The sequence below is a fragment of the Pagrus pagrus genome (assembly GCF_965226575.1).
Source record: "Pagrus pagrus genome assembly, chromosome: 7".
NCBI classification, from domain to species: Eukaryota; Metazoa; Chordata; class Actinopteri; order Spariformes; family Sparidae; genus Pagrus; species Pagrus pagrus.
The window spans coordinates 18,858,305-18,870,320 of record NC_140191.1 but is presented as its reverse complement, the minus strand read 5'-3'; the positions used below and the strand labels follow the sequence as shown (position 1 = coordinate 18,870,320).

The 12,016-nt window shown below is 43.5% G+C and overlaps 1 protein-coding gene across 2 annotated transcripts in view; it reads right to left on the bottom strand.

Annotated features, from left to right (window-relative positions):
* Positions 1 to 12,016, bottom strand: part of lars2 (leucyl-tRNA synthetase 2, mitochondrial) — a 36,036-nt gene that overhangs the window by 6,318 nt on the left and 17,702 nt on the right. The window contains exons 9-19 of one of the 2 annotated variants that reach the window (XM_084356702.1): positions 10,039 to 10,198; positions 9,499 to 9,603; positions 9,018 to 9,133; positions 7,860 to 8,143; positions 5,148 to 5,246; positions 2,799 to 2,936; positions 2,611 to 2,714; positions 1,911 to 2,090; positions 1,629 to 1,798; positions 611 to 688; positions 411 to 522 (exon numbers count right to left, since the gene is read on the bottom strand). In XM_084356702.1, the coding sequence (XP_084212828.1) occupies positions 411 to 522; positions 611 to 688; positions 1,629 to 1,798; positions 1,911 to 2,090; positions 2,611 to 2,714; positions 2,799 to 2,936; positions 5,148 to 5,246; positions 7,860 to 8,143; positions 9,018 to 9,133; positions 9,499 to 9,603; positions 10,039 to 10,198 (1,546 nt within the window). Of the gene's footprint in view, positions 1 to 410; positions 523 to 610; positions 689 to 832; positions 1,011 to 1,628; positions 1,799 to 1,910; positions 2,091 to 2,610; positions 2,715 to 2,798; positions 2,937 to 5,147; positions 5,247 to 7,859; positions 8,144 to 9,017; positions 9,134 to 9,498; positions 9,604 to 10,038; positions 10,199 to 12,016 lie in introns of those variants that run through there. The other variant, XM_084356703.1, reaches the window with a different exon arrangement.

The following is a 12,016-nucleotide window of genomic DNA, read 5'->3' as shown; positions in this document are numbered from 1 at the left end:
AGGTGAACTGAACTATGGGTAGAAAACTCCTGCGTCATGAGAGATGAGACAAAAGTTTAAAAAATGTCTCAAAGTTTCACTGACTTAATGGCGGTTGATTACATCCCTGCTGGATGTTCACTGGTATGAAATAAGCAGCAGTTAATCTGAGGCAACTTCCTCTAACAGACATTAGAAATAACCTCATTTCACCACAAAACTCACACGCTTATGTCGCTGTGTCAGTCCAAAATTGTATTCACCAAGAGGTGACCCCACTGACATTCAGAGACTAAAGAGCAGAAGTAAAACGAATTAAATTAATTCAGCGTACGATGGGGGAACAGTTCACTTTTCTTTTTGCTTACCATTTCTCTGGAAGTGTTTGAATACATCTTTTATTATGTGTGAATAATCTGCATGTCACCAACCTGCCCACAGTTCAGAGGCCAGGTGAGGGGCCATGGGTGCTGTCATCAATACCAGCGCAGCCAGAGCTTCCTCAAACTCCACGCTGTGCTGCACCACCGCGGCTGTTGCACTCTGAACACGCGCACAGTGGTAAAAATGTGATTTCCAAATGACGATAAATGTGACATTTGTATTTCAAGGTACCGGAGGGCGTACTCACACTCAGCGTATTAGTAAGGCCCATCAGGCGAGAAATGGCTGCGTTGAAGAGGAACTCCTCTGTGAAGTGAGATGTCACCTGGAAAGACACAGTCAGTTAGGAGAAATTATGAAGTCTGGTCACTGGACATACGGAGGGGACTGTGTCGGGGGAATATTTTTTAGTCTTCCTCTGAAGAGTTAACAGAAAACAATGACAGGCGCAGTCACCGTGCGTACCAGCTGTAGGCACAAAGCATGTCAACATTTCCCAGCCTAGCCTTCTGGGAAGAAGAGCCCATTTGGGAAGGGCCTTAGGGAGAAGGTCGATCACTGAGGCTTTTCTGAGGGACGGATCAAAGGACAGCCTCGGCTTTGGGGGCTTATGGCAAACAGCCTGAGGTCCCTTAAAAGCACCGACCCTGAGGGGTGGAGAGAGAGAATCAAACCTGGTGGCCAAAGTAGGCTATTTATACAGTGTGAAAGGAGGCAGAGTGGATTTAAAATCAATTTCCATCCCCTCCTTCTTTTACTCTTTACTCTGGGGGTTTCAGGTTACGGTGGATGGAAAGGCTGGACCTCAGGACTGCGTACTGTTGGCTGTGAGCATATTAGCTTGGACCATGCTATCATAATGTACACTGTAAGTGAGGAAAGGTACCATGACTTCCAACAGCACAATCTACTGCAGAGTAAAAGGCTACAGGAAATTAATTATTTAATACTGCGCATAAAAAATAGAATAATATTCAAAATAGTCTGAGGTGACAGATGCAATGGGGTGATTCACCCATCGTGTGGTGGAAGACGTCGTCACATCCTCCACCTCAAGTGAAGACACAACTTGAGCAAATGTACTTTTCATCACTGCATCTATCTCATTGAAGGAAGATGCCGTGCTGTGATAAATTGGGATTTAGAATATGGGCCCACTACTGACCCCTACTGGTGATGACTGTTGCAATAAATTAATGTCACCCTGAGACATTTTCAGCCATTTATTCCAGGTCACAGCCAATCTTAGGCTATGGAGTCACTACCTCTTGAATAGCATAGTTATGGTTGTCCCAGATCTTCTTGGCCTCTGCCAGCTCTTTCTTCTTCAGCAGGGAGGGGTTGGGGATATCTCCGGGCTGCCGGGCCGCCCTCAGCTTGGTCACCAGCTGCCAGAGACGAGACTGCCACCGCAGAACCCCAGGGAGGGCGTCCGCTGATGACACAGAAGAAAAGGATGTTTTGACATAAAGATACAGTTTACAAAACTAACGTACATCATTCTGAATTTATGGGGCAAAATAATAACTCAAGGTGTCACGGCTCACTCTTGACATTCCAGAGGATGTCCTGTTCAGGCGGGGCGGCGTAAAGGATGTAGAGTCGAACTGTGTCCACGCCGTACTGCTGCACCACCTCTTGGGGGTCGAGACCATTATGTTTAGACTTGCTCATCTTTTCAAACGTCACCTCAACACGACCGCCGCCGCGCGCCACCGGCTCCTTATCTGGGAGAAGCAGGTTAGGAGTCAGAGGTCGGCTGGACAGAGTGGCAAACTCTTTAAGTCATCATAGGTAAGAACTTTCGAACCTCATTTTTATCGTTTCCTGTTGGCTCTTCTTTGATCACAAAGAAAAATATGTAAGGCGTACTCAATATGAGTCTGTAACATGGGGATAAAGATGCTTCCTTTTCTCTGTAAGCCACCAGAATCTCCTATTTATTCCGTTACTAAGCAATAGAGAGAAGCTGAAAATCCTTGGGCGTGGAGCCAATTGCGAGAGACCTCTTAGATCTCTTCAAAGGATGTCTTTTGATTCGAATTTTGTCAAGAGTAGCTGGTTAACATGTCAGTCAATTGGAAAGAGCTTCAAACCACAAAACACAGAGGGATAAAAAAGGGACGAGGTGGGAAACCGATGTCAGTAAGTACTACAATGTTTTTAAAGAAGAGAATGTTGTCATGATTCCTTGTTTGTTTTATTAGTAGTGGACCTCTCTTCTAATCACCCTGCACATTCAGGTACCTGTGAAGTCTATATCTTCTCTCTTTAGGTACTGGCCGCTGTCTGCCAGTTTGAAAGTCTGGCCCTTGATCAGACCCTGGACCAGCAGCTTCCGAAAAGGCTCCCTGAAGGACAGAAAGAAAGACGGTTAATTCACAAAGACACATGTAAATGCAAAGGAAAAGCGGGTGAAGTGCTGCGTACTGTACCTGTGAGCAACGAGACCCTGGTCCTTGCAGAAATGACAAAGGAAGCGAGCATAGTACAAGTGCATGACGGCATGCTCCTTCCCTCCGATGTACACGTCCACAGGCAGCCAGTGATCAGCTAGGTGGCGCTCAAAAGGCCTGGAGAGGAAGAGGAAGATTTAAGAGTCTGTGGTGGGTTTAAGATATGTGTTGACAATCAGGTCTCAATGGAGGGAAACAACAAGATACTTGAAGATGTTTAATGCTTAGTCTATGCAGTCATTTCTCTTGTTCTAAATGGTAAAAATGGTAAATGGATTGTATTTCTATAGCATCGCTCTGCCTCCTGAGCCACAGCTGCCTTGTCAAAGATCAAATGACAAACACTGTGCCATGTACTGTGACATCTTCTTTCTGTCCTTCTGTTGGAGAAGTTTATTTAAGTTCTTTATCCTAATGTATCCTTTAATTTATTCATGGAATATTTCAGTGCTCATGCCAACAACTCCCACTAAATATGACATGCATGACTTCCTGTTGAGAACAGCAAGTTCTTGCCCACTTAGATATGGTTTTAGATTTCAAGTCTTTTATAAATGCACTTTTATTTAGCAGTTCTACAGTGTTTTTATTGTTCATTTCTTTCTTTTATTTACCTTGCTTTATCCAACTGTGGTGCTGAAACCATTAGATTATCCTGTGTGAAGCTCTTTGTATCATTTTATTTTGAAAAGTGCTGTATAGGCGTTTGTTTTTCCTGTTTTATATTGCATTAATTGTTAATTTGACTTTTTCCCTCATTTTTTTCTTACTGTACAGCATTTTATTTTATTTCTCTACCTGGACTTTATCTAACTGTGGCGCTGAAATGTTCACTATAGATTTCTCCATGTAAAGCTCTTTATAAATTTGTTTTGAAAGGTTCTGTATACATACAGTTTATTGTTAGATCGTTATTACTATCAGAATACTATAGCAAAGCAGTGATTTGTCAGTATAAAATTTCACAACATTTTAAGCTTTGTAAATATGCGCGCACACTTCCTCTAGGGGGCAGGCTGAATCTGATACACAAGGGTCCAGGGATGAAGCGAACAGAAGCCTCCTCTATCTCTCTGCACTCACCCTGCTGAGGTAATATGAGTTTCAAATGGGGCTCTGAAGACTTCTTCTACACTCAGCTTCATGTGTGGAGAAAAGTCCATCTAAGATTAAGTGAGACCGAGCTGTTTCTTACAGATTTCCACACGAGAGCTGCATGCAGTTAGCTTGACTGGCACGATGGTCGGCAGAGGCATGGATTCCACCTTAATGATGCTTTTTACGGCAGTCTGCTATCTCAGCGTGTCACCTTTTACTCCGGTCATTACTCTCCTACACACCTCTCAGGCTGATTGAACCAGGGAAAAAGTTATGAACTCACAAAGCTGAAAATAATTTTGTTTGCTGGCATCACTCCAGGGAACTCTAATTCATAACCACACACACACTTTCATATAACACCCTCTTCCTATTTCCTTCCTCTTCCTCGCTACTTTCAACATCTCGAGCTTCTTATTTTCATCGTTTCCCCCGGTGCGCATGAGGCTCAGCGGGCTAACTGAAATGCATAAATAGTGTAATTGCTTTTTCTGTTGTGCCATAATCTGTCCCGCTAAGAAAAATGATGGGGATAGAAGTCCTCCCCTCCTCCCTTTTAAAGCAGCTTTACAGCTAGGTCAGGGCACTGGGAAATTAATCTCTTTTGTTAAGCTCAGGGTATCGCCACCATCCCAGCAGGTGACAGCCACGGCTCCATAATCTCTATTGGCAGGGAAGGCAACTTCCATGAAAGTACGTGTGTGTGTGTGTGTGTGTGTGTGTGCGAGCGTGTGCGTGTGCGTGTGTGAGTTAGAGAGTTTGTGCACGGACAGTAAATGCATGTTTGAAAAGGTTAAGTGGGAGAGAGTGGGTGATCTTACAGTGAGCATAATTATGTGTTTGAGTGTAACTTTCAAATAGTGCCTACAGAGTGTATGTGGAAAAAGTGCAATGTATGTGAAAAAGTCAAGTTTATATTTACACTGCATATTACATGGAGAAAATGTTGTTGTTTTTTAAATATCTAAAAAAAAGAAAAAAGAAAAAGACAGATCTGCTTATCCGCCCACTGCTGGAGACACTTGTGCAGCTTTCTCTCTGTTTCATTTTCATTTGAACAAACAGAGTGTAAATAAGACCTGTGCAATTTGTGCTAAAAGCTGTCACAGTGTGAGAAAAAAAGATCCAAGAGGAGAAAATAAATAACGGAGCTGGCATTTGGTGGCTTTACTGAGTCAAAAGGGGCTGCAGAAACAGCAAATTCAAGCCTCAGGAGGCGGCTCTTCATACCTCACTGTGTTCTGAGGGTCTGTGTATCTGAAGTAATACCAGGCTGAGTCCACAAATGTGTCCATGGTGTCCGTCTCCCTCCTTGCTGGGCCCTTACATCTGACAGAAGGGACAAAGAGAGTTGGCAGAGGCAGTGCAAAAGTCAATATTAGGCTGACAAACTCGAAAGCGAACAAATGAACAATCCTTGTTTGTATGCTTAGTGAAATTGCATTAAAAACATTATGTGATTTACGTGTGTGTGTGTGTGTGTGTGTGTGTGTGTGTGTGTGTGTGTGTCCATCTGGCTATGGGGGTCATGTCCCTGTAGAGAAGCACAGCTGAAGCCAGACTGGCACCAGAGCTCTGTTCCTGCGCCCTGACTAACAGGCTGTGCTAACAGGGAGCGAACTGGCAGGGCCGAGCACATGATGATGTGTTTGTGTTGGAAATGCCACCTCGTGCCCCTTTTCGGTCCAAGCCAAACAGCACTTGGGGTACGTGATGCGAATCTGGCAACATCACTTTCACAGCAGAGGAGAGGACGTTGGCAAAGACACAGAAAAAACAGAGCTTTTGGAAACTGTTCAGATTTGATTTAAAGCACTTAATGGAACAGTGAAAGCGTCTGCCTTTTACTTTATAATGAGTCTCAATAGAGTTAAAATCGGTGTCCCAGAAAGATAAACAGTAGCACAGCTCTGTGCTTTACTCTGTGCAACAGAGCTCGTTTGGTTTCCTGGATCTTATGGGATGTCTCTGTTGAGTCTAACCATCTCTTCCCGTCTCACTCACTAACACAGACACACACACGTCAAGAGGCAAAACCCCTCGACCACCTACCATACTGGTCTATAATAAGGCTGCGATGATGAGGTAGGAGCTGCAGGTTGCCTAGCAACAAGACTAAGGTGTAGCAAGGTTAATATTTAGAAGCCAGGTGTTATTTGAAATGATGAAAACCCGGCAGTGAAACGGTCCACCCTCTATCACAAATTAATTCAAAAATAGGAACTTCACAAAATGCAGAAATCAATGCAAAAATTCTGCTTGAGCAAGTGAGATTTCTCACCTCCTCTTTCACACCAGAACGGCCAATCAGAGGCCAGATTGTGGTCATTTGACACACAGCTGGTACCCGCTACAGTCAGACTACTGAGGATCAGATTAGACAACACGCGGACGTATTCGCTCTGGAGACGGCCTTTCTGTAGGCCCAACGACAAATGTAGGCAACTAAAATCTGAAGCAACCTGTATGCACGAGTGTGTGAGTGTGTGAGTGTGTGAGATGTGAGTGTGTGTTTGGAGGACGAGCCAGAAAGAGCCAAAAGGCTCTCAAACAGATGAGGCGAGAGAGGCAGCTGCCCACTTCACGAAGGCTCTCTTCCCATCTGCTGTGTGTCTGCGTGACTGCCTACAAATGTGTGTGTGTGTCGCTGTGCTAACTAGGTGGTCTCTGTCTTTTTACCTGTGAATTCACAGAACAGCACACACTCACATACACCTCTTCTTAGCCAAGCTAAGCCGAGGCAGAGCTCAATCAGTTGGCAGGCCAATTTACAGCGCTGCAGAGGGTCGGGAGAAGATATGTGCACACAGGAAATGACTTCCTGAAGGACAAATAAAAACCATCTCTCATCGCCCTGCTCGCCTGTGTTCATCCCAAACTTTAATTGGACATGGTCGACGAGTGAAGAGAGCAAATTTTAAGAGACACTTAACAATGGAGGAGAGGAAACACAGCGTCTTGGCGATTATAGCCATCAATCAACGCTAATGGGAGAGAATTATAGTAGCTTTGTGGAAGTAAGTGAACACAATCTGATGACTTGTGCCATCTGCGAGTGAGCAGGCCATTGTTTTAATCAACATGGTGCCATGACGGTGATTAGTCTTATTCAGAGAGGAATTCCCATGTCAGCGAGGGACTCTGGAGACCTCGGCTGAGCAGACATTCTCAAATGAATGTGTGTGTGTGTGAATGTGCGTGTGTGTGCGTGTGTGTGTGTGTGTGTGTGTGATTACACCTGTGTACAAAAGGTAATTGTGTGTGTGTGCCTGCATGTACAGTATTCGTGCGTGTCTCTGGAGGCACAGCTGGCTTATGTAAGCTCCATCATCATCATCTCATGCTGCTCCTGTCACAGATGCCACTCATTACATAACCCCATCAGAACTCAAGTATTAATCACACAATTCACAGCTCGCTCTCAGCGCTCTGTGTTCTTGTAAAGCTGTCAGTCCTCTCAGCCTGACTGACAGCGGGCTCATTTTGTCAGCGCTGGCCTTCTGAGGAAACACAGGAAGTACAGAGGAGACGGTTTGCGCATAATTCAATTCTCACTCGACACACACGATAATGGACAGGAGCATTTCCCCGATCGCTTATGTTGTGCCAAAAAAGAAATAACACGTCCTCCACTCCTTTCTTCATCCTATTTGCTAAATCACACGGCTGAATGGTGATCTGCTAATGCTGCAGTGCTACAGGAGGTGGTGGTGACTCCCAAAAGGCTGGTGTGCTCAAGGTGCAAATGGGGTCTGAGATGAACAAGTAAACAAGGACTTCATGGTAACGAGTAAGAGAAATTATGTGAGGGATTCCCACACTCCCTAGGATAACACTTGTCAAATATTGTGGTCTTGATTGGTCAAATGTGTCAAAATCATCAAAAAGTAATTTTTTAAAAAATGAATATGTTTTTTTTTAAATAATACACCCAGTTCTCACCTGGGACATGTGCAGCTGACCCAGTCATGAGCATCCTCCAGCGGCGACGCACCTTTCCCCGTGAGAGACGGCAGCTTTGGTAACGTAACTGGTAACTCCTCCTCAGGGACCGCAACCGGACCACAGGACCCACAATGCACCACAGGGATGGGAGTGCCCCAGTACCGCTGTCTTGATATCAACCAGTCCCTGAGCTTAGAGCTAGTGAGGTGGCCTCCAACCCTCTGCTCTCTGGCCTTCTGGGTAATGGAGTCAAATGCCTGCTGTCTGTTGAGGCCTGAGAACTACAGAGAGACAAAAGGCAATGAGAGTCGGTGTACAATATGTAGGGTTTTGTAGTACTCCTTTATACTCAAAAATTGGCACTCCATCATCCAGTAATCTCCATCCAGTCTGAAGACAGCACTTTGGGTTCTGGGAAATTGTGATGAGCATTCTCACATTTTTTGGACATTTTATAGATATAAATGATTAATCTATTTATCATGAAAATAATCACCAGACAAACTGGTGAGGAAAATGATCATTAGTTGCAGCCCTAAATTAAATAACAAATAAAAAACTAGGCTTACTGCCTCCCAGTTGTATACCTCCATGCACCAGTCAAGTTGCTGTTCCTGAACTATGACATTGAATAGTGGCCGTAACATTATTTTTATATTATTATGATATGACAGTGAAGTTGACCTTTGACCACTGAATTCTAATCTGTCATTCTTGAGTCCAAGAGGATGTTTCCGCCAAATTTGAAGAAATTCCCTCAATGCATTCTTGGGATATCGCTTTCACAAGGATGGGTTCAATGAAGGGACAACGCAAAAACAAAATTCAGATAAATTGTAAAAAAAAAAATCCCTCTGTTGGTGGCCTAACAGGTTGTTGTGACCGTTTCAGCACTTTGCATTGTGGGAAACAGAACGCGAGATTACCTGCTCCTATGCATACTAGAGACTTATCAGATCAGTAAGACATCCAGGTATTTTTGGTGTACTGCAGATTTAGCTTTTGCTTGCATATTGCACTCTACAAGCCCAACATTTTGCAATCAGTACTACTACTACTACTACTACTACTACTTACTATTTACTATAGTAGGCTGTTTTGAAAACAGCCATAGTTTAATTATCATGAGCCATTTAATCAGTGGTGTGTCCAGACCTCATCAGAGTTGACCAGAGTTTGTGTGCCATCTTCATCACTTTTCAGCACCGTGGTCCACCTCAGGTTTAGAGCTCTGGCCACCGACAGATCCTCCTCACTGCAGTCTGGGATACCTGTCAGACACAGGTGCACAATGAACTTGTGAGATCGTATAAAAAACATAAACATAGACATATATATAACCAATCTCTTGGGAGAGAAACAAAACACCCCTGTGGCGGTGTTAAGCATGTTGTGCTGTGACTATTCGTTAACAATCCCTCGGGACCCACCTCCACTTCTCTGAGACACAAACACCCACTGGTTCGTACTGTAAAGGGCCCACTTACAGAAAATGCACCTTCTGCACAATGGGATCGACTAAAATTGAAAATGTTTTCTCAAGACATGCATTCAAATCATTTTTTTTTTGATCAGCCACATTTTCTAGGTGATCGTGAAACCCACCAACACACAAACGCACACACCCATTACTCACCAATCACGGTATCCAGATAGCCATCAAATGCGTCCTTGTGCGAGATGACCACAGGAACCTCATGGTCGGTGAACAGGTTGCGAGCCGTGACCTCCGTCAGGGAGTCTGGAGAGCAGAGGGCAGGAGGAGTGAGAGAGGCAGTGCTGCTTTCCCCCGGTAGCTCATTATCAACAATCATTTACCGCTGAGGCACAGAAAACCTCCGGGGAATCCCAATTAACACCCGCTCACCCACCCACTGCACTGACTGCATCAATACATCACTCAAACATGCATCCATACTGGTCATATGGATTATACTTTAAGTCTTTACAGCCAGAAAACATGTAGTTCCTCCTTCACATGAGGATTGATTTTACACTGTTGCACTTTAGTTAATTAGGCACTGTTCAATAAAGAACGCACACACGATGGAAAAGGGTCAGAAACTTTTCTAAGAACCCTGTCAAGTGCTGAGATGCAGGTGAAAGAATCTCTCAACCGGAAAAAATAATTTTGCTGATAAGGAAAAACCTAAATGTGTGTGCCTCTTCAGCTTACCTCTGCCGGGCTCAAAGCCTTTCTCCAGGGCAGAGCGGACTGAGCTGCTCCCGTGCAGCAGTCTGTGGGAGGGCAGGATGGCCAGGTAAGCTGCTCCGAACACCGTCTCTGGGGATGAGCTGTAGGCCGACAGGGTCTCCCCCGTCTCCTCCCCGTTCACCTGGGAGATAAGAAGAGAAGTAAGAGGGCACCTCCATGTGTCAACAGCGGCACTGGAGCTGAGTTAATGAGGAAGACCTGCTGGTTCCTCAGGCTGCCATGATGACTACCATTTACATTTAACACATTACAGGGTGTTTTTTCAGCCATTCTAAGATTTGCATTCTGTTGCTTTTTAATACTGATTAATTATATTGTTTTATATGTTACTGCTGGAACAAGCCAATCATCAATTAGTGAGATGACAGAGAGTGAAACTTTCATAATTGATTAGAGAGATCATAGTATGCTTTTTGGGTTTTTGGCGTTGTGTTGCATTTTTGTGCATGTAAGAGGTCTGCAAAGTGAAAACGCCACAGGGAGTTACACTCTCCCACAGAAATCACTGCTCCTGCACTGCCTGAAACGCCTGGTTTGGAGTCGAGCCTTTACTTCCGTAACTTATGTGCATGACTATGTAACAGGCTTTATATAAATATATATATTCATATATATATAAATTATAAAATATATACACTCCAGTCAGTCAGCAGACATACAGCTGTAGCTGCGTTATTTTGGATCACACTACTTTGCTCAGCACCCGCCCTACTCTGCCTCTGGTTGGCTACATCCTGCCCTCTAAGTAATTTGCACACCAAAGATAGAATAGAGGCGAGATGTCTCACTCCATAGCTAAAACGGAGCGTTCAAGACACAGTGTGAAAAGGGATGCTGCAGCAATGCACCATAGAAAAATATAAATGTTTTTATGAAAATAAATATGTAAACCAATTCTACTAGGACCCCCAAATGTATGAACCTGAAAATTAGCATAATATGACCTATTTAATAGTTTTATTTACTTATCATATGTAAAACTCAAATATTTGGTACACTAGCTTGGTACGGCTTAATTTTTTTCTACCATATCCTGTTAATTTTTCACTGTATTGGGTTGAAATGTATTCATTTATTCATTGCATATACTGTATGCAAAATAAAAGTTGTTATACAACTTTGTTTTTTAATTTGGTAATTTTTCACACTTTTAATTGGCTGTAATGTCACATTCAGTGGTTTTATTTCATAGGTAGATATTTGCACCCTGTTGACCTGAAGGTTTTCTTTTTTTGTGTGATACCTGTTGAGCCTGTTTGTCATTGGGTTCAAGAAATCTGCAAGTTACAGTCTGTAATGGCTTAGTTTGTTGCATGCTAGATATTGTCATCTTGTTCAAAGAGAACAAGATGTTAGCATGCTATCATGCGCCCAATGACGATTTAGCTCAATGCATAACTGTTTATTTATTAAAATGAAGCACATCCTCACATGTGTTACAACACTCGAAGCACTTGAACTCAACAACCTTTTACTTGCACTGAACTGTCTTTGCACTATTTTTTCTGAACATGTACTCATTATGTACCTTGTGACATTGAAGGAACGCAGTTTGGTGCCCCAGCATACTGAACCTGCAGCCACACAGTGCAGCAATAGTAAAGATGATAAGACATCGATTGCGTCTTGTGGAGGGAATTTGTCATCGTTTTGTTTAATTTTTACTGCATAAATAATTAACAAATAACCTGATATACGGTCTGATGGACTGTGAGATGTTTGCAACATGTGCCACGCTCAGCTCTTTGATAAATAGTAAGGTTACATGTCTTTAATTTTGTAATTACATAGAGATGACACACTCATTGAAAGGGTTTCTGGGGTAATTAGTACATGTCATGTTGTAGGAGACAGATTAATCCATATCTTCAGCCCCCTGGGGAGATAATGTAGTGAAGAGTTCATGTGCCGGTGTATGATGACGCAGCCATCCAATTAA